Here is a 21101-nt window from a genome sequence, read left to right on the forward strand (position 1 = left end):
TTTAATTATTTCCCATTTGTTGCCTTTACATTTGTCCATGTTTAACCTTTAACCCTGTTTTGAGAGAAGTTGTGTAGATACAGTTGCATTTATCATCTATTATCACACTCGGCTGTATTGTAAATAAGGTCAATGAGTCGTAATAAAGGTTGAATGACTGAGTGAACTTTTCTCTGCGTGTCCAACATGTTCACGTCAGCAGCAGTGAGCTGCAGCCAGTTGGAGACGTGTTGTGGGGAGGGGCTGCTGTTTGCTGCTGTGTTATCATCAGGGGGTGGGAGGGGAGGAGGGGTTACAAGCCCAGTCCCGCGGAACATCCTGCAAACACATCCGAGACTCTAACTAAACTCCGCACAGCTTCCCCCGCACTGTGCGCCGCGCATCGCCCGCGCTCCCCCGCGCCGCGCTCCGCCGGATGGCTGCGGGTGTCTGGTCCCCAGAACAGACCAAACAACGCTCCGGTCAAAAGTCGAGCAGCTGAACCGTGGAGCGACTCTGCAGGTCGTTGTCCCCGCTGGACCTATGTGTTGGCGTCCGGACGCACGGCGGTGGGACATCCGGAATGGGGACGAGGCTCGCGGCTGTGGCACAGACGGAGCGCGAGCGCACCAACGCGTTGCGCGCTCACGACCCTCGCACGCACGAGATGGACTTGAGGAAGACTAAATTCGGAAGGTAACGTGATTTAGTCTGGAGAGTTTGGCTGCGAAGTATCTGGCACCAGAGTTTCTCATGTGCGACGGACCCATGTTCATCCATGCGCACTGGCACAGGGGCAATCAGAGGGATGTTATAGATTAGTGTGTGTGTGTGTGTGTGTGTGTGTGTGTGTGTGTGTGTGTGTGTGTGTGTGTGTGTGTGTGTGTGTAGAGAGGTTGGCTATGACTGATTTCATTTTTCAGTTTCACTTGATTTCATGCACCAGAGTTCTTCTCCGACTGTCACCAATTACTAATGGGTATCGAACAAATGAATTAAATTTGTTCAAATCAGAATTGACAAGTTGTATCACCACAATTGATCAAATTAATTTCAATAACATATCCATATATATTTGTGTCAAGCCAGTTGTGGTGTGATGTTTTCATGTGAGGATGTGTGAAAGCTTAAATAAATACTTTGAATAGTTCACTGTAAAAGAAATGGGTGAGGATAAACACTTTTTACCAAAAAACGAAACACTGAAATGAATAAACAGAAAGAAAGGGAATTGAAAGTGATGAATTAACAGCTGAAATACATGGCTAGTGTGTGTGTGTGTGTGTGTGTGTGTGTGTGTGTGTGTGTGTGTGTGTGTGTGTGTGTGTGTGTGTGTGTGTGTGTGTGTGTGTGTGTTTGTGTGTGTGTGGGAGATGGTGATAATCGTGAGAACCAGAGTTGTTGTCCCGGAGGAGATGAACTTGATCTTCAACTGGAAATAGGAATAGTCGTGGAGTGTACACACACACACACACACACACACACACACACACACACACACACACACACACACACACACACACACACACACACACACACACACACACACACACACACACACACACATTCCTATAATGTACACTATATCTACCAGGATCCAAAGTCTCTGATCCTCTTAGATGCAACCGATCCTATTAATGTATGGAATGTGCTGTAAAGAGCTTTTAGAACTAAAGACTTTATGTGTTGACAACATGGGTTTTACACGGACACACACACACACACACACAAACACACAAGAAAAACAAGTGTGTGCAATGAAATAATTCAAGTAGCAGGAAGAGAGGAAGGAGAGAGAATAGTGAGCCGGCGATGCCAACAATGTCCTCTCTGATCAGAGCCTGTGAATCCCTATCCCTTCCTTTCAACTCATTACACACACACACACACACACACACACACACACACACATACACACACACACACACACACAGGGTTGTGTCATAACCCATTAGCGGACATCAGAGTCCCACATTCAGGTCCATTGATAGCTCTACAATACCGCAACAGAGAAATACCGATCTCTTGTCATGCACTTGGCTCAGCATGTGGAGCGGCACGTAGGAAGAGAAGAGGGAACAGCGGCCGTACGACAATCACAGCTCTACGTAGAGTCGCTCAGACATTCAAGGTGATTATAAGTCTGTGTTTCATTTATTAAGTGATATGAAGTTGGGAAGAGTCTATTTCATGAATGTGATTGACATAAATAACGTAATGTTAGTTTAAAGAGAGAGAGAGAGAGAGAGAGAGAGAGAGAGAGAGAGATAGGGAAAAGTAGGTTTAGAGAAAATATGTGTGTGAGAGGTGTTTAGTGCTGGAGAGAGCCAAACCAGACCCACAACAGGAAAACACCGCAACATTCCTGTTGTGAGCATTGTGGTGGCGAGTGCACACACACACACACACACACACACACTTGCACTCCTGTCTTTGTCGGGGGTCCGTCTTAGACCTTGAGAGTGAGGAATGTAAATATTTGGGAAGTAAAGACATGTTGGTTTCTCCATTAAGAGGCTGTGGACTCAGACCTGTGTGATCCAATGACAAAGACAGACAGTGACTAACACCTCCAGTCCCCACAGTGTCCTGGTGAACCCGAGCCGAGTCCACTCGTCAAGTCCTCAACATTTTCTGGATCCCATCAACCACCACCAGTGTATAGACCCCGGGGGGGAGGGGTTTCCTATACTATACAGATACATACACACCCCCTTTCAACCTTGATGACATGTCTCGATTCATGCTTATTGCCAGTGAGATGTATTTGTCTGGCAGGAAGCTTCGGGCCATCAGAACCAAAACCTCGTGACAAGACAAATGTAAAAAAATATATACGTATCTAACATTCATATTTTATGTATATTGTTCTAGTGTTTATCATATTTACACACTTTTCCATATTGTTAAAATGTTTTATTTACGCTTACGGACAAACATACCACAACTAATTCCTTGTATGTGTAACCTACTTGGCAATAAACCCTGATTCTGATTTAATTGTAAAATGCTGTTCACACGGCAGCGTCATATTCAGACTATTGGATTATTGGTGTTGATGTAAACATGAGTACTGACTGTGGGAGGAGTCTAAGAATAATAAACTCCAGTGATATGTATAAGCGAGTGTTGGTTAAGTGAATCTAGTGTTCGACTGCTTTGAGTTGGGATTCGTGAGCTGCTGCCGTAGTTGGACTTGAGCGGCCATGTTACCTTCCTCTACTTTCTTCTTCTGCCGCTTCCCTCTCTCCTGATGGCTCTCTTCACCGTGCAGAGTTAATAGACCGTCGCAGCAAACGCCGTCGGCCTAAATGTGTAATCAAATAACACAGCTGACCGACAAAGGCACACCTGTGGCCCTGCGCGAGCAGCCGCATTCAAGTGTGTGTGTGTGTGTGTGTTTGTTTGTTTGTTTGTATACGAGTGTGTTCATCTTCATGTATAAAATGTGTTTTCGTAACATCTCCAGATGTGTTTTTCCCTGTAAGCAGGGATTGAGAGATTTACTGCTGATTAAATAGCCTACACAACACGCACACACACACACACACAAGCGGAGGGACATACAGTAACTCATAGCAACATGATAAAGGATGCAAAAAAACGAATGGTCAGCGGTATCCTGTTGTGGTCGTGCAGACAGGGACACTGGGGGTGCCCATAGCAACGCAGACAGTTTCCCCAGTAACGATGAGGCACAGTAAAATTCAGACAACGTGATGTGGATTAGAGACTGTAAATCCCCCAAGAATGACCATCACACACACACACACACACACACACTTGGTCTTCATGGGTTCCGCACACAGTAACTTATTAACTAATAAAGCCTTCAGATCTAAACTCTCTTTCTCTCTTTCTTTCTGTCTCGCTCTCAGGTTCATGAACTGCAGGGCGCCATCCAGCAAGAGATATCAGCCCACCGACTATGAACATGCCGCAAACTGTGCCACACATGGGGTCAGACAAACACACACACACAGACACACACACACACACAGAAACACACACTCTCTCTCTGTCCAGGCCTCCTCTTGGGTTTTCTGCGTTCGTCAGTCAAGGGAAAAGATGGATTGCGAGGAATGAGGCAACATGGGGCGGATTTTTTGGCTGAGCTTTGGAGGCAGAGGTCTATAATCTGTGATTCATCCTGTAGCTTTCTCTAATCTGCTGTAATCCCTGTGCTCTTCTGCCTCCGAGAGAGCAAGACAGCGTGAATGGAGCAGACAGACAGGATGAAAACAGAGTGCAAACACGACCATAATTACTGTAAAGCCTTGAATGGGGCAGGATTTACTGAGGTTGTATTTGTTGTAATTTATATATTCACACATTCACGGGCTGCCAACTTGCCATGTTTCTGTGGAGTTTGCGGAATCAGTGACATTAATTCTGAAAGTGGACATTTAGTGAAATATTCCTGTTTGTTTTGATGAGAGTCGCAGGAGGAAATTGACACCGCGGTCGTGTCTGCAAGTTCAACATGAAGCCGCCTCTACGGCAGAATGTTTTCTGAGCCTGGTATAAATAGAGGCAATGGGGGAAACAGCTCGACCTGCTTCTGCTCAAACAAAACAAAATCCCTCAGGTTAGAGTGCTGCAGGATTTATTGTGACTTCCAGGACGTCGTTACTGTAACGTTGAAGAAATAATTTGTCCGGCACATTTACTACAATTTGTCATTTTTACACTTTGTTGTGTGGATCGAAGAAATTAGAGAAAACATGTTAATGCAGATGTTTTGGACAGATGTTTTGGCTAACTGTTTCCCCCTGTTTCCACTCTTTATGCTAAGCTAACAGGTTTCTGGTGTCAAAGACAATTAAGTTAACTGTAATAAACTTGCCTGTTATTTGCTACATTCCCAGTAATTTTAGGTATTTGTATTCCTCTGTGCCAGCGTGAACATGACACGTGAAGTTCTGACCAGTTTAAGAACCTTGAACTGTTTAACCGATAAGATTTCGGTGGCCAAAGGTCAGAGGTCATGGTTGATGGAGGCGTGCAACTGGAGGGCAGTCATTGTAGTTAAGAGAATTTAAAATTATACCGAGCAGTTGTTAACGTGAAAAATCTTAAACAATGAAAAATGCCATAAGGAAACAACAATAATATGAAACTTTGTGTTTCTTTGTTGCAGTTGTGGATCTTACCAAGTCTGGTGGGCGTGTCGGTGCTCTACTTCCTGTCCGTGGACCAGTGGCATCGTGTCGCCGCCTGGCTCTACGGGAGCGGACTCACCGGCCTGTTCGTCACCTCAACACTCTTCCACACGGCTGCATGGAAAATTAGCCACCTCCGGTCCGTGTGTGTGTTTGCATGTGGGTGTGTGTGTGGTTGTGGTTGTGTTATTACTACTGTCCTCTTCATGTGTACATATGGAGACAAACAAACTTTCACTCTCACCTACACACTACTATCAATTTAGAGTCTACGATGAACTTGCATTGAGGCAACAGTGGTCTGCCATGTACTGGAAAAATAAACCTCAGTACTATGTAAAGATTTATTGGATTTTAATATGTTATACTCTGGTGCCTGTATCAGTTAATGTTTAAATGTCTTTTACGCAAACTAGATAAATATATATCGTCTCTTTTTCCTCCGTGTAGGAGAGTGGAGCAGCGTTTCCACATGTGTGACAGAATGGCCATCTACTTCTTCATCGCTGCTTCCTATTCGCCCTGGTGAGTCACGTGACTGTAGCCAACAAATCCCATAAACAACAGCGCACAGTGAATATTGACGTGCGTGTGATGTCTCTCCCTGAGGTTGATGCTGAGGGAGCTGGGGCCCTGGACGTGCCACATGCGCTGGCTGATCTGGGTCATGGCCTGTGTAGGATCCACGTACGTCTTCTTTTTCCACGAGAGGTAACACGGCCGCTCCTTCTGTCTCTCTGCTCCGCGTGTCCCGGTCTAACAGAATTAACCTGAAACCAAACTGCCATCCTCGAGTGTTTACAGCAAACAGTGGTCTGCTGTTTGAAGCAGAAACAACCACGTAGGGAGACGGAGGCTTTGTCTTTTCACGTTCACAGTTTTTCTACCTGCAGGTACAAGCTGCTGGAGTTGGTGGGATACGTGGCCATGGGGGCTGTTCCTGCTGCGGTCATCCTGTCCATGGTAAAAACAAATCACTGACGTTTCTCTGCTTTTAAGAACCAAACTAAAGTTTTCCCTCTTTAAAAGCTGCAACACACTTCCTGCTACTGCGCGGGAAACAAACAGAAGTTTTTATTGCCCCTAGAAACTTGAAACTTTTTGAGATACAATATAACGTCTCTGCTGATGGTGCGGTTCAATCCTATTTGATAAATCATAACGCTAGCATTTTGTAATAAATATATTTTAAAAAACAATAATGGGTCCATTTTCATCTCTTTTACCCTTTCTGTGACATTCAGCCCGAAGACCATTCATTCTGAAGCTCAGTGAATATATATATAATATATAATATAATATAAATATTACAGAGGCAGCTGCAGGGCTTTGAAGTCTTTTGCAAACGTCACTGAAACAGGAGTAAAGAGAGTAAAACATTTGTTTGGGACGATTTCCTGCAGATTTATTCCCATTTGCAGATTCAACCAAGTAAGTTTGGGAAAATGGCAAAAAAGGAAAACATATAAACAATATAAAACTCCTGGGTTTAAGCACATGAGAGCTATGATAAAGTTAATAAAGTCCAGACTTGGAATATAATCTCATATCTGTTTGTATCCTTCATTCTTTAAGATCCTTTAAATCGCTACCGACTCTTTCCCTCACAGATTCCTCTGATGTGTTACAGGTGGAGCGCTCTGGCGTGTGTGAACTGGCGGTGGGAGGTGTCTTCTACGTGGTGGGGGTGGTCTTCTTTAAGAGCGACGGCCTGGTCCCGTTCGCCCACGCCATCTGGCATCTATTTGTCGCAGCTGGAGCAGGAATTCATTATTACGCCATCTGGAGGTACCTGTACGTGCCCGGGCCGCTGCTGCTGCACACGGCGAGGTGACCGGCCGCGCTCGGCTGGAGTCGCAGGGTCCGACAGGAAGTGACACGACCAAGAGAAGAGTGTTTGAGTGGTGAGATCACTGGGTTTCCTGTTGACCCTCAGCACCGACCTACAGCTGAGGATCAGGTGACTTTCTCCCCAGGTTGGACCAAAACCCCTTTAGCGTTTAGTTACTGTGTGATTTGGCCAAACCTGTAAAGACTGATGATAATTTATGATTTTACGACACAGAAATGTATAATTCTGATTAAAAATGCTTTTGATCACAAGGACCAACTCTTTACAAGAAAGGAAGTAAAAGTCAAACTGTTCCTCGACAAAACCTCCTCAGCTTGTAAACTTGTGCCAAAATTGACCAGACACACATTCCTTAACAGCGGTGCTCGGAGCCAGATGTGAACGGAGGAATTCAGTGACACAGTTGCACTGATTTTTAATTTCCTCTAACCTACTTTTGCACATCTTCAAAATATGAAAGTGTAGTCAGCCGATAAACTTCAAAGTCAAAGTTTACAGTTTCAGTTTTTAGGGCCGATTTTTATTGCATTTGCCTCTGAGAGCATTTCAAAATCAAAACTGTGAGTCCAACATCTTTGCTGCCGCTGGTCTTTGATTGTCACAGGTTAATTCAACTGCTGTCACCAAGTATTATCTGAGGGACACATTAATATGAACAAACCTGATGAGAGAATACAGTTAAAACACAAGGAAAACGGACGATAAACAGACCCGTTGTGATTTTAAATTTGATTGTGAACCGTACAAAATCTGTTCTCATGGTTTTTACTGTAATGTGATTTAAGAAATCTGAGCGCTACTGTAACTCGGACAAATGATAGTTCAACAAACCTGCGAGGCTGTTTGCATTGATTGTTTAGAGGACGATGATTAGCAGGACTCTTTAACTGATTATCTTCGCGCACTTTTCTATCGACAGCAGGCACGATTCAAGAAGAATTTCATGAAATCCTCTGAAAATGAACGAATTAACACATGGGGATTAAATATATGTAGATTATATATATATATATATATATATATATGCAAATTTCTACTATTTTTATACTTCTTCCAGCATTGTATAGATCACAGTTTTCAGGTCTTCCCTAAACTCTAGTAGTTCAGCAGAATCTGTTTTATCAGAGCACTTACTCAGGATTTTTATTTTTGAAATCAGATGATCTATTTTGTAAAATGTTAAGTCTGTGAAATCACTGTAATAAAAAGAGAAATGATATGAGTGATTTGTTGATATGATTCATGACCTTAAGTTTCATTTCAATATTATCGTTTATTTACAAAAGTAATGTGCAAAAAAAATCAAACAACAATCACTGAGATGCAGATTTGATGTAAATCCAGGTGCTGAGATGTGTGTTGTGCATGTTTGTTTGTGTGTCACTGTGTGTGTGTGTTTGTGTGTTTGTGTGTCACTGTGTGTGTGTGAGGCTGGTGAGGGTTCGCAGTTGCAATGACATGGACAAGTTCGTGTCTCGGTGCCACTGTGGTGTGGTGACATGCGGGGGCGGGGTCAGGACACTCTGAGCCACACCGGGGGTCCTCAGCAGCGACCACAACTCCTCCCCCCTCGTCACTATGGCAACCAGGTCCTCCTCGTCAGAGCACCAGGCCACTGAACCCGCTCTGCTCACAGTTCTTAGCTTGGAGAGGAACAGAGAAACCCTACAACAGAACAAACACACACAATTGCACCACATTGCATAATATGAGGTATAATAAGATAGTTTGATATCTAGGCGCGTCACTCACCTGGGGATGAGGTCATGAGAGCGTGACGCCAGCTTAGCGAGAGCACTAATGAGAGTGGTGATGACTCTGGGGGCGGGGCAAGACGCCCCAGGGGGCGGGGTCGATGAAGTTATTTCAAACAGCACCGCCTCCAACGTCTCAAAACAGGAAGTGATGAGCGTCACAGAGCAGCGACTGTCGCAGGAAACAGAGAGGTATTCTCCCAGCGCCCACACCTGGGAGCCAAACAAGTGGAAAAGGAGTCCGGAGTCAGGTGTCATTGTTTTTGGTGCGAGACATTTGAATACTCAGGAAATGATTTGACGCTCGAAATGTGAGATGGGATCAATGGGATCAGATCAATGGGATCCAGACTGATGATCAATGTCAGGGACATTGATCATCAGATCGACGTTCTGCCTCATGAGGACCCGGCTTTGGTCCCCATGACATCTGCTGCTCCTGCTAAAACCATAAAGAGGCAACAATAACAAGTTCACACAGTTTCATTACCACGTGTGTGTAGATTTCTTCTTTGCTGTAAACGCCGGCTGTGGTTCCAGCAAACTCCAGCAACACATGAGACTGGTCCACTACCAGAGAGGGGTGGAGCTTGCACAGCCTCAGCAGGTGGCAGCTGAACACCCTGCAGAAACAAAGAGAGAGAGAGAGAGAGAGAGGGGGATGAGGCGAGTGGGGAGATGTTGAGCAGAGTGACACTGAAGTTCTGTGTGAAGTTCTACCTGTGTATCTCCTTGACGTATGTGGGGAGGTTGAGGAGGAGTCTGCTTCTCTCCAGCATCACCAGGATCAAATGGGCTAAAAGCTTCTGGTCAGCCACCTACACACAACACACATGCACGGTAGTAGAATATCCAACTGAAACTAAACACCCAGCACTTTAATGCACAATGGTTGTATTTGTGAAAGATCATTTAATGTCTTCACCGTGATGACGGTGTTGAAAAAAATGTGCAACAGCACCGGGACCGTCTGGGAACACTGAACAACCCTCGGCCAATCAGCCGACTCAGCGAGGAACTCATGGAGCGTGCTCAGTCTGTCGATCGTGTCCCCTGTGTGGGGGGGGGGGAGAAAAACCAGTTTCAATGACCAAACTGCTGAAACGACTGATGGAGCAGACAATCTTTACAACCATAATGTATTTAATATGAATATAAATACATTATATGAACCATTGTGGCCTGATTTCTGTATGAAGAGCTAACCAGCTGCAGATTTCCAGCAGATAAGCGAGTATTTTACAATTTAGAGCCACTGAAAGGGGAAGAAATGTGTGATTTGTGAGATCTGATGATAAAGTTGAAATAATTCATGAATAAAGTCATAATTTGTTTCTGCACTATGGCCCTAAAGCTCCCTTGTAGTATTTAGATGGAATATATTGCCTTAACAAACGCAATCTAACTTCATAGCAAGTAAGTGCAAAAGTACATTTTCTAAGATGTCGGACTATTCTTCTAAGTGCGTTCCTGTGATTACCTGATCCGGCCTCTGGTCGAAGCAGGTAGAGAAAAAGGCCCCTGAACGAAGGGCTCCGGAAGGCGTCCAGTGACAGGAGCCCACGTCCACCTGGCTCGGAGATGGGCGAGCTCGTCGACCTGCAGAACACACAAACAGAGGATCAGTCAGATGTTGGTAAAAGATGTGAATGCACTGAAGCCCCGTCAGGGTGGTAGGTAGGTTTTTCTCTGACGTGGACACGCACCTGAGCTGCAAGACCAGCGTGGCAGAGAGACAGGGCAGGTCGAGCAGCGTGTGGAGCAGCTCCACTGCAGTTTCAACGGTGACCAGAGAGGGCAGCAGATCCACAAAGTCATCCACCACCGCTGGGCTGTCCCAGGCTAAAAACTACAGAGCGAGAAAGAGAGCATAAAGTATCCCACTCATTAGTTTACAGTTAATGTTTGTGTTTGAGTATTTGGATGCATAATCTGTGATCGTGACCTTCAGCAGGTTTGGGAATGAGCGAGGATACTGCGGGACTCGCAGCTGCAGGCTCCCGAGGTTCAGTCGTAGGAAGCGTAGAAGCTCATGGGCCAGAAAGGGATCGTTGAAGAGCTCGGCGGGGAACCGGCCAAACACCAGCTTCCACACGCTCTCACAGTCCACCGCCGCCATTTCACCTGCACAGGTTCACATTTAGCCATTTTGTACGTATGAGAACTACGACGCACACATACATTTTCTTACTGCTGTATTTACAAAGAGAAGCTGAAGTAGAGCCCATGTGTGTATTGATGCATACACGTACCATGGTTGAGGTAGAATTGTGCTATGGGCAGCAGGACTCTGGCAAACGTCAGGTCGGAGCTGAGACGACCAAACAGGGCCTTCACACACGGAAACGTTCTGTAGACCAGTGACGTGTCCTCCACACACACACAGTCCAGGATACACACGGCCTCCACCAAACACTAGGGAATGATACAAAATCTGGTTAACAGTGCTGCCTCGAGTAAAAGGGAAATGTTTGTGTGATGTTTTTAACTTTTTCTCTGTCAAATCTGTTTCTTTCATTTTTTACTAATTTTAAATTTTCTTCTTGAACTTGATGGTCACTTTTGTTAATACTCATCTACTTGAGGATAGAAAAAGATGATAAGTAGATTTTAAGTTATTAATAAGATTTGATTAGTGCCATAAACATATGGTGGATAGGACTGGGAGAACCTGTAGGAAAGTATCGTTTAAGAAGTGTATATTTGCAAGTATAAAACATGGACTCACCGCTTTCTGCAGCTCGGTGTCTGTCCGTTTCAGTGCCTCTGAGACACAGAAAAGAATCCACATCAAAATGTTGTCTACTATAGTGTTTCATAGTCTTTAATATAATGTACAGTAAGGAAAACAAACAAACTTGAATATGCACAAGTTGTTGATTTATAATCTGCTTTACTGGCGGCACAAGTTACTCTTTCCTGGTCGAACACAAACTCACTGCGGTCGCTCTGCTCGATGAGGCGTAAGCAGTACTGGAACGCCTTCTCCCTCAGACGCTCCTTTGGAGGCAGCAGTCGGCTGGAGGAGGAAGTTGCCGAGACCATGGACACCACTGAGCCGTCCACCTCCGACCGGTCATCTGCAACACAAGAGGTCAGGAAGGAGAATCACGAGTCAGATGATGTTTTTCCACACATGTGGACGGGGATCAGTCGTCTGTTAGAAGGTTTTTGATTACATTCAAATTAAATTAGTGGATGATTTACAGAAAGAAATGTTATGAAGAGAAGAGAGCAGAGCCAGGAGGGGCTGAATAAATCAACGTGCGTAAGATTTGACCCATTTAAAAAAAGGAAATCAATACCTCGGGTTCAATGTTAATTTGACGGTGGCCACAAATAAATCAATATATGGACACGGAGAAGCGTTAAACATATTTTGGGGTTCATTATGAAACTGCAGCGGGTCAGAGGACATCGGGACACATTTCCAACACCACCTCCGGATGTGGTCGGAGTGATCGGTTCCCCAGACTCATTGAGGAGGCGTTAAGGTGCAATCATGACTGGATTACTCAGATAGGATGTTAATACAGAGCTTGTAAATTCCCCGGTGGTAGATTATTACAATATGATATTACATTGCAACATTTTACGTATACATGAGTAAAAACCACATATTTATCGGGATTACACAGAATATAATTTGATCCAAGTTGGTATCAACATGACAAACTATCAGAGCATCCGTTTAGTCATTCACCACAGTGATTCATTCAAGTTTACTGAGTCATCAGAAGATTCACGTTAAGGGCGAAAGACGCACACACACCAGTGAAAGTGTCGTTAAGAAAGTCCATTATCAAGGTTTCTGGTTCGAGATCATCTGTTGAATTAAATGCGGTTGTGAGTCACGATCATATCAGGAGTTGTGCGTTGACCTGTGTCACCCCGGAGTTAGAGAACAGAAGATGTAGGAGTCACAGCTTCTTAGAGGCGCATGCAGGGAAGGTCAACAAACTCGCAAATCTTACCATTAGAAAAGGAGTGGGAGTGGGACAGAGAGAAGCTGAGCTGTAGCCTGTTCGCTGGAGATGATGAAAACACAGTACAGGTCATTGGACAGGAGCCATTTAAATGTATCACAGCCATCGTGGCCGATTCTTTGTGGCTGATGTTCCTTGTTTGTACTTTGTGGCTATGACATAAAGTAATGAGCTTCTCTTGCATGGGAAGATGAAAGCTTGTGGTTTGCACCAGTGGAAAATCATACCAGTATCTGCGAAGGCGTTGCCACTAGGAGCAGAGTGGTAGGTGAGAAGCCAGTGATGCAGCATGGAAAAGGAGTAAACATTCATCCACTGGTCCTCGGTGAAGCCTTGGCCCACACACAGCACAGTGAAGAAATCCCCAGACACCGTCCCGTCCAGCTCTGCTATCGGCACCGGCTGATGTAAATAACACAAAATACCACAGTTGAAGGATCAAGAGAAAGCTTTGAAGACTGGTTTTAAAAAAAGGAGTGTAGATTTACCTGTCGCGCCCTGGGTCCTGTGAAAAATCCACCTGAAGAAGCTCCGCCTCCCTGTATGATGCTTGCATAACGCAGCCAATCGACAAGCTTTTTACTCAGTAGGGTGACGTTATCTGTGGGACGTCCGGTGGGGAGAAGGGAAGGTTAAAAAACTTTGCACGTAAAGAACTTCATCATTGATTAACAATTCACTTGAACTTTCTGTCTTTAGATTTGCTGGGAACTTAAGTGGTTGGTGTCGGTTTGTCTGTTACCTTCGTTGAGGCACTCGGGGCTGTGTGTGAGGACGGCGTTGAGGACGGGCAACGTGTGTGTGAGCGAATGAGTCGGACCCTCGGGTTGACGGCTGTCCAGGCTGCGAAGGAGCTGAGCGCACAGAGATGACAGATCGGCTCTGGATCCCGCCTGCAGGGGTCAAAGTGTGGGACAGAGTTTAGATCTGGAAACAAAACAAACAAATGAAGCCAACAGAGCAAAAAGTATGTTTTATAATAAGTAGTAGTAGTAGTAGTGTTGTAGTAAACTGTTTTCAGAGGTTTTCACAAAATACAAACCAGGTAGTTCGGGTTAAGAGTTGTGGCAAAATGACTTAATGGTTTGATCAGTTGATCGTCAAGATTTTACTCATGAAGATTCATGATTTATTCTCTGAGAAATCAAGGAAAATGTTGAAAGATACCCCCTGACCCGGACCTGCACCAAATTGTAAGCGTTTCTTTCTTAACCCAAACTGCATCCTTCCACACTCGTTCTTGTAATCTGTCCAGTAGTTTTTGCGTAATCCTACAAACTAAGAAACCAACAAACGCCAATGAAAACGTTATCTCCCTGGTTGAGGTAGTTATGTTGAAGACGTCACCTGTGAGAGCAGCAGGGCGGCGGAATGGCTGTTCAGCTGAATGTTCTCCTCGTTGTAGTTCAGTTCCTGGCCAGAGAGGGGCAGTGTCTCTCTGAGCACAGCTGAGCTCAGCACCTGAAGCGGCTCCACTGGTAAAGAGAGGAGAGATAACAGCCTCCTGTGTAGCTCCGCGGGCAACCTGTGGTCAGGACAACAGAGGAGACACAAGACCAGGGGGTTGGACGAGGACAGAGAGGTTCATGTTGGATATTAAAAGGTTTGGTTTATCATAGGAACTATAAACAATATGGATTTAGAGAAGGAGAAGCGGGGGAGTCTGTGTGCAATGCAAATTGAACGGAAAGACGATAGCAGAGTGGACAGTGGCTCAGTAATATGAGCGGTGTCGGTTATGGGATATGCATATGAGGCGTGGGCTGCAGCTCTTACGTCCTGGTGCGCTTGGTGGCAGAGAGGATGAGGTGCAGCCGCTGCAGGGAGTCCATCGTCTCATGACCGAACTCCTTCCCCACGAGCAGCTTCACTAATCTGCCGTAAAACTTCTGCAGCTCGGGCTCCTGGATCTCCCTGAAACGAGATGACGCCGTCTCTGAAAAGTCTTACTGCTGAAACCTGAACGAATCATACTTTGATGATCGATTCATCTTTTTGATTGATTGTCGATGAACAATATTAGTTCACTTCTCTACTGCCGTTCTCCGAAAGCCTCTGACAAAGAGTAAATGGGTCATTACGCGTCAGAATCATCACATGTTTGGCTGCACTGTCACAGATCTTTAAGAAATTTGGCATGTTGACCAAGTCATATGAGAAACAGCGTATCTAAAGTCTCTGATCCAAATTAAGGACAGATATGCTCCATCTCTTTGAACTCAGCATCCAGTGATGACCTGGGAGCCCATCAAGGAAGAAGTGCATTGTTGTTTTGAACGTGCCAGAAGATTCACCAAACAAACTCTCTGATGATATTAAGTTTTTTATAGACATTCACAGTGCTGTTATTTGTATATTTGGGACATGGAGCTTGACAGGAGCTTTAAACGACGTGAGAACCATTTTCTCTGTGACCTATAATAAGAAGAAATGAGTCAAAGTCACTGAGTTTCCCTCAAAAAGTTCAGACTTTAGTTTCCCACAGGATCTGTGACGGGGTCATGACCCAAATACACAAACATACTGTGGACTAGGCAGGGTTTGGGTAAGCTAGCTGCCTTTAGCCCAGTTAGCATAGCAACAGCAAACATGGAGTAAAACGGAGTAAAAACGAGTTGACGGAAGCAGGAATTCATCTTGATTTATATTTCCTTACCTCGCTTGTTTGATCAAACTCTCTGTACCGTGAGAGAACATGTTTCCAGGACATTTACTCGGTTACACCGGACTGCAGCGGAAGGTAAACAGTCCGCTCCCTAATGGTGTCCTGACTGCAACTCACGTGATGCGACTTTTAGTTCCGCTTTCACAACAAGGGAGTTTTTTTTGGTTTTTGCCCCAAAAAACTTTATTTAGAATCAAAAACTTTATTAAGAACAAAGACGGTGAATAAAAGCAGACTGAACACGAAGCTGTAAAACACTCTTTGATAAAAATAGGACAAAATTTATTCAAATTAAGGGTCAGAGGTCTAGTCAGGAAATAAAAGTTGCATATTTTCATAAATAAGTCAGCCATTTTTTTTTTTTTAGTGCTTATACTTTATATTTAGCACAGAAAAATACATACAAAAATGACAAATAATAAAATACAGTGCAGGAGGAGGCAGAAAACCCCAGAGTTTATTCTAAAGCCTCTACCTAAATATGGTTATTTCACAAAATTTGAAAATACAAAAGTGACACAAAATACTATGACCTGCTATGAAAGTCAGGACATTAACAATGTAAAGCCTAAAAAACACTAATATCAAATTATAGAAATAAAATATTAATATTAAAATATTAAAACAAAATACTACAACTACTTCTGAGGTTTCATAGGTTAATAGACACACGGATGAAACTAGACTGGACATGAAAGTCAGATGTAAATATTGCTGCTCTCTCACTGTTTGCTGCATTTGTTTGCTATTTGCTTATCTGACGACTTTACTCTGTAGAGATGAGGGTTTAAAAGATTTGGATCCACCACAGTTATTCAGCGGTGGGAGAAATGTTTGGATAATTTTCCTGCGTTCAGATTTCTGTACGGTAAGTACAGAACTTTAAATAGCTAACAGAAGTGAAACATACTCATTATGCAGATATCCTAATTCAGTATCAGTGACGGAGGAAGTATTCGGTGCCAGGCCCCATTAGAGCAGCAACACTGCAGTATTAATACAAGCAGCTTTCACATAGATGTTGTGGAAATGTTATATTTCCCCCTAAAATAGTGTGAGAAGCGACACTTGAAGCCACTTCAGTATTTCCATATTCTGAAAAAAAAAAATTCAGTGCAATTAAATGTGTATAGTGCAAAATCACAAACATACAATATTATAGAGAAACATCTGTCAAAGTTTTCATTATGTCTGATTACTGAAAAACACGAAACTTGGAGGAAGGATGTGGTTTCGGGTCAGGAAAGAATCCAATGACAGATCCAGGAATTGTGATTCACTTCCTTTGCAGCATTTCCCAAATAGCACTGAACACAATTGTAAACTGCGGCACCAGAGCAAAGAACTAAAGTCAGAGGTAAACGCCTCAGCCTTGGTGGAGGAATGGGCTCTCAGTGATTCTTCTAAATTGGCGGCCACAGATTACACATTAACATCCATGCACAATTTTCCAATTAAGTAAGGTGCACATTTTCAAACAAGTTAGGATAGCGGCACTTCAGGGGCCAATCAGATTCCAGTTGGGGCTGGTGTTCCACCCCCCCACCCCGGGTCCCCCCTGGCAACTCCCCTGGATATCATGCAGTTTAAAGTTTAAAGTTTAAAAAGCACTTTCTATTACAAACCTTTAATAAGTTACTACATCAGTGGTGATGCATTGTGTGAAACAGGTTGTTGCTCTCTCACCTCCCTGCAGTGAACTTGTTATTTCCATCTGAGCTCACACAACGCCCACCTCTCTCTCTCTCTCTCTCTCTCTCTCTCATCTCTCTCTCTCTCTCTCTCTCTCTCTCTCAGTCTCTCAGTCTCTCAGTCTCTCTGTCTCTCAGTCTCTCTCTCTCTCTCTCAGTCTCTCTCTCTCTCTCAGTCTCTCAGTCTCTCTCTCTCTCTCTCTCTCTCTCATCTCTCTCTCTCTCTCTCTCTCTCTCTCTCAGTGTGTGTGAGTCGGATACATGGAGACAACATGAGCTTCTTAGTTTGTGGGTGAAACAACAGGTTTTGTGATTAAAACAAGAAGAAGAAACCAACACAAAGTTTGATCTGCCACCGAAACTTGGGACTATTTCACTCCGCCGCACCTCAGGTAGGTTAAAACAACTTTCATCATATTCTTCTAATCCTTCAAACGTCTGATGCTGATTCGTCACCGAACAGACACCAGTAAAAACACACGCAGGCACACGCACGCACACAACACACACACACGTGCTTCACTGTTGTGGGTTCATCATTGCGCTGCTTAATTATGTGACAAAACCTGTTCTGTGTGTAGATCCTGTGCTCTCCTGTGTAGATCTTGCTAATTTTTCTTCTTTAACAAACAAACACACAAAACACACACACACACACACACCACACACACACACACACACACACACACACACACACACACACACACACACACACACACAGGAGGAAAGAAAAGTGCATTACACCAATGCGATAATAATATGTCAAACAATATGAAATTCACTCACAATCAGAGAAAAATTATAGTAGTAAAGATGCATAGACATCATACGACAGCTTCTTCATAAAGATGCGTCCCTCGCGGCAAAGGCTCTGTCACCTTTGGTTTACAGCCTAGACTTTGGAATGGCTCGCAGCGTCCTACCAGAGGATCTCATAAACTACCATGTAGCCAGCATGTAGGCCTATGTATTATGGAATTTGATGGAGGAGGTATTCATACAACGATGCTTGATTTGTAACCAGCTCTAGTAATATGTATGTAAATGGTTATATAGGAAAAGGACGGTATGAGACATTTTTAAAGACATTTTAAAGAGCGAGAATCAGGAGGAAAGCCACGAGACGACCTCCTCTCGCTGTCCCTCGGAGGCTTAGTTTGGCTACAAGTGATTACTTCTCATTATTTTGCTGCAACATCCCTGCAGATAAAGTGACTTGCATGATTCTCCAAATGCTTCCCCAGAATATAAGTAATTTGGGGGCAGGTGGTGGATCCTGTGCTTTCGGAGCTAGTTCGTGTTTTGCCTTCACCGAAATCATCTTGGCTCCTACATGAAAATAGAAAGTTATTGGTTTTGGTAACTGGAGCTGAACCTCTGTCATCCCTGGTACATTATCTGGCATTATCAACATTTTTGGGATTCCAGCAGCAGGTGCAGAAGACAATGTGACCCAGTGAGAGGGAGAATCAGGAAGATGCAGAGAGACACAGGTCACGTACAGTGCACATACACACAATGGGACATCGTTGTTCCTGGATCAAGTATTGGGTTTAATGTTTTTTAAGAAATAGAAAAATCTCCTCCTTTTTGAAACTGTGCGCATCATTCCCCATTTAAATCAATGTGCAGTCATTTTATAAATCTGAAAAATGACATAGTAATGAGAAGAGTCATCAAAATTAACTTTTGAAAATGACGTGAATGCAAAAGGAAAAGCATTCAAATGAAATGTATTTCATGGCTCACTGCAGCCTCCTGCACCTGCCCCTGTCTGGCTTTTTTTTTTAGAATTATGCAAACTGTAGCTGCAGGTGGGGGCCACAGGGCATAGACAGATCCAACATATCAAATTCCTATAGGCACCAGCATGTTTCTGCTGCACAATGGAGCCTTTATGATGGTTTGTACACCTGAACCAATCATATCCGTCCATCAGCCGGCCAATCCCACTCCAGCACACTGACAGCGAGCCTGGACGAAGGTCTTATATGGTCACTGAGCCGCATCTCCTGCACAAGGACAAGGTTTGAATGGACTTGAGTTGATTGAATTTGCATGAACCCTGCAACTTTAAATCCTGCAAAACATAATCCTCAAGTGCTTCAGAATATCTGTGTAACGTGATGAATACGACCGCATGGGCACAATGAAAAGCAAAAACATTCTCTACTAGTTCAGAATCTGTGGTGAACTGTTTATATTGTATTGACTGCTCTATAATCTGCTATAACCAGCAGATTAGATGTCCACAGTTTGGGTGTGTGTGTGTGTGTGTGCATAAAATAGTTGTGGTTGGCTGAGAGTTGAATGAATCTGGGTCACAATGCATGGGACAAATTTATACACATTTGTCATTGTGGTTTGTTTAATGTTTCAATTTACTGATTTAACTTTTAATAATAATCCTAATAACTTTATTTATAGAGAACTTTTCAACGCAAAGAGCAAAGTGCTGAAAAACAAGAACACAAATGGTTAAAGTACGGAAGGAAGGACATAAACAGCTAATATCAGTAGTAATACATTTGATGGGCTTCTCAAAAATGTAACCATTCCGTTTTAATGTGAAATGATTTGATATTAAAAATTACTCTGATCTAAATATAGGTCTTAACATTGGGGATCCACATAAAACTTTATTTAAACACTGAAGCATTTACAGTTTCAAGACCAAAATATAATTTTCATTTGAAAACCAACAGTAAAAACAATAAAAAAAAAATTGTAACTTATTTATTATTTAATTTTCAACAACAAAACAAGTTTGAACTTGTAACTAGGTGTGCCTCTGTGCACATCCTCTCCCAGGCATTCTGTGGTATGACCTTGTAAATTTCCGCTTCCCATCTCTGCTTTATCTGTAGGGAATTATGTAGATTCCTAGATAGAAATATGTTATATAGTTTACTTATTGTTTTCTTATCTTCGTTCCCCGTCTGTATTTCTATTAAGAACCCTTCTAAAGGGGTTCGTTTTAAAGGCTTTCCCCACTCTTTGTGTGTTGTTAGAAAAGTTCTCAGTTGTCGATATGTGAAGAAATCTGTTTCGGGGAGATCAAAATCCTTCTTCAGCTGCTCGAATGTCTTGAGGTTGTCCTCATTAAATAGCTGGTGCAGGTAAACCAATCCCTGATCACTTTCTAAAGCCCGTGTCTAAATTGTTGGGTGTGAAGGTCTTCATAGATCCAATGCTTGTTAGTGCTGAAATTAATTTGGAAGCCCAAATGCTGTCTGTATCTTAGTCTGCCAGTTCTTTCATGGGTGCATCTTAAAAAGGCAAGTTTTGTCAGGCCTCTGGGTGAAGGTATTTCTCAACATTAAGGCAGCGAGTGTATGTGATCTTCTGAATCCACGCCATCAAAGGTTTCATATGTGCAGCTCACAAGTCATATTTTAAGTTTGGAAGTTCAAGGCCTCCGTTTAGCTGAGATAGTTGTCAGGGTTTAAGTCTAATTATTTTTTGCCAGATAAATTTGGAAATTATTTTATCCAGGTTATCAAAAAAACGGATTTTGGAATTTCTATAGGTAGCATCTGAAATAAGTAGAAAATCTGGAGTTTTAAAGAGTAAAAGTGCATCAATTTATATTAATAATCTAATTATCGCAAATAATGCACATTTGGCAGTAATGAAATACAATCAAAAATACAATCAATGCAGTGTGAATCATGTATATTGCGCACACACAATATGTGAAATAAAACTGTGTGAGTAAGTTGCGGACTTACTGTTGACAGTTGTAAAAAGCAATATTTAGGGTGTAAGAGACGTGAAGGTGCAGAAAGTTAGCAGTTAACGATGTAAAGCATCAGCGGGTGTGAGAGAAAACAGTGGAGACAAATAAGCTGCTCAGTGCATGAAGAGTCCTGCAAGAGTGTGTGTTGTCGTAATATATTTGTTTGTTTCTCCAGAGTCTGAAATTACTGGAAAAGAGTCTGAGGACACACACACACACACACACACACACACACACACACACACATACACACACACGCAAACACACTCTCGC

General features: G+C 43.3%; 3 protein-coding genes across 6 annotated transcripts in view; 2 read left to right on the forward strand and 1 right to left on the reverse strand.

The window, feature by feature from the left end:
• Positions 1–313: 313 nt before the first annotated feature.
• On the forward strand, positions 314–8215 carry LOC118124039 (monocyte to macrophage differentiation factor 2). 3 transcript variants are annotated; one of them, XM_035181823.2, is made up of 7 exons: positions 314–675; positions 3858–3939; positions 5120–5280; positions 5592–5666; positions 5751–5852; positions 6035–6104; positions 6752–8215. In XM_035181823.2, the coding sequence occupies exons 1-7, from the start codon at positions 563–565 to the stop codon at positions 7016–7018; spliced, it is 870 nt and encodes a 289-aa protein (XP_035037714.1). In that variant the 5' UTR covers positions 314–562; the 3' UTR covers positions 7019–8215. The 3 variants fall into 3 exon arrangements, with proteins under 3 accessions (XP_035037714.1, XP_035037715.1, XP_035037716.1); XM_035181824.2 differs by having other exon boundaries at positions 6772–8215; XM_035181825.2 differs by having other exon boundaries at positions 610–675; positions 3858–5006.
• Positions 8216–8241: 26 nt separating this feature from the next.
• On the reverse strand, positions 8242–15519 carry ap5z1 (adaptor related protein complex 5 subunit zeta 1). Of its 2 annotated transcripts, XM_035181776.2 has the most exons (18): positions 15390–15519; positions 14510–14647; positions 14081–14258; positions 13476–13626; positions 13222–13334; positions 12961–13135; positions 12722–12775; positions 11687–11827; positions 11476–11513; positions 11000–11162; positions 10693–10871; positions 10454–10596; positions 10228–10346; positions 9673–9800; positions 9468–9565; positions 9238–9370; positions 8746–8960; positions 8242–8658 (listed from the first exon to the last, which is right to left on the reverse strand). In XM_035181776.2, the coding sequence occupies exons 1-18, from the start codon at positions 15428–15430 to the stop codon at positions 8406–8408; spliced, it is 2460 nt and encodes an 819-aa protein (XP_035037667.1). In that variant the 5' UTR covers positions 15431–15519; the 3' UTR covers positions 8242–8405. The 2 variants fall into 2 exon arrangements, with proteins under 2 accessions (XP_035037667.1, XP_035037668.1); XM_035181777.2 differs by lacking the exon at positions 12722–12775 and having other exon boundaries at positions 15390–15497.
• Positions 15520–17313: 1794 nt separating this feature from the next.
• card11 (caspase recruitment domain family, member 11) overlaps positions 17314–21101 on the forward strand; it is a 14893-nt gene continuing 11105 nt past the window's right edge. Inside the window, exon 1 of the mRNA XM_035181752.2 lies at positions 17314–17481. The gene's annotated coding sequence lies outside the window, so the exon portion shown is untranslated. The remainder of the gene's footprint in view (positions 17482–21101) is intronic.

Source organism: Hippoglossus stenolepis, chromosome 16, assembly GCF_022539355.2.
Source record: "Hippoglossus stenolepis isolate QCI-W04-F060 chromosome 16, HSTE1.2, whole genome shotgun sequence".
NCBI lineage: Eukaryota > Metazoa > Chordata > Actinopteri > Pleuronectiformes > Pleuronectidae > Hippoglossus > Hippoglossus stenolepis.

Excerpts from the sequence above, each read along its gene's own strand:
- LOC118124039 (XM_035181823.2), top strand. The coding sequence starts at position 563 with ATGGGGACGAGGCTCGCGGCTGTGGCACAGACGGAGCGCGAGCGCACC. Across the intron at positions 5,281-5,591 it reads TGGAAAATTAGCCACCTCCG|GAGAGTGGAGCAGCGTTTCC; the intron begins GTCCGTGTGTGT and ends TCCTCCGTGTAG. Across the intron at positions 6,105-6,751 it reads CTGCGGTCATCCTGTCCATG|ATTCCTCTGATGTGTTACAG; the intron begins GTAAAAACAAAT and ends TTTCCCTCACAG.
- ap5z1 (XM_035181776.2), bottom strand. The coding sequence starts at position 15,430 with ATGTTCTCTCACGGTACAGAGAGTTTGATCAAACAAGCGAG. Across the intron at positions 13,136-13,221 it reads CAGGACCCAGGGCGCGACAG|CCGGTGCCGATAGCAGAGCT; the intron begins GTAAATCTACAC and ends TATTTACATCAG. Across the intron at positions 9,801-10,227 it reads TCGACCAGAGGCCGGATCAG|GGGACACGATCGACAGACTG; the intron begins GTAATCACAGGA and ends CCCCCCACACAG.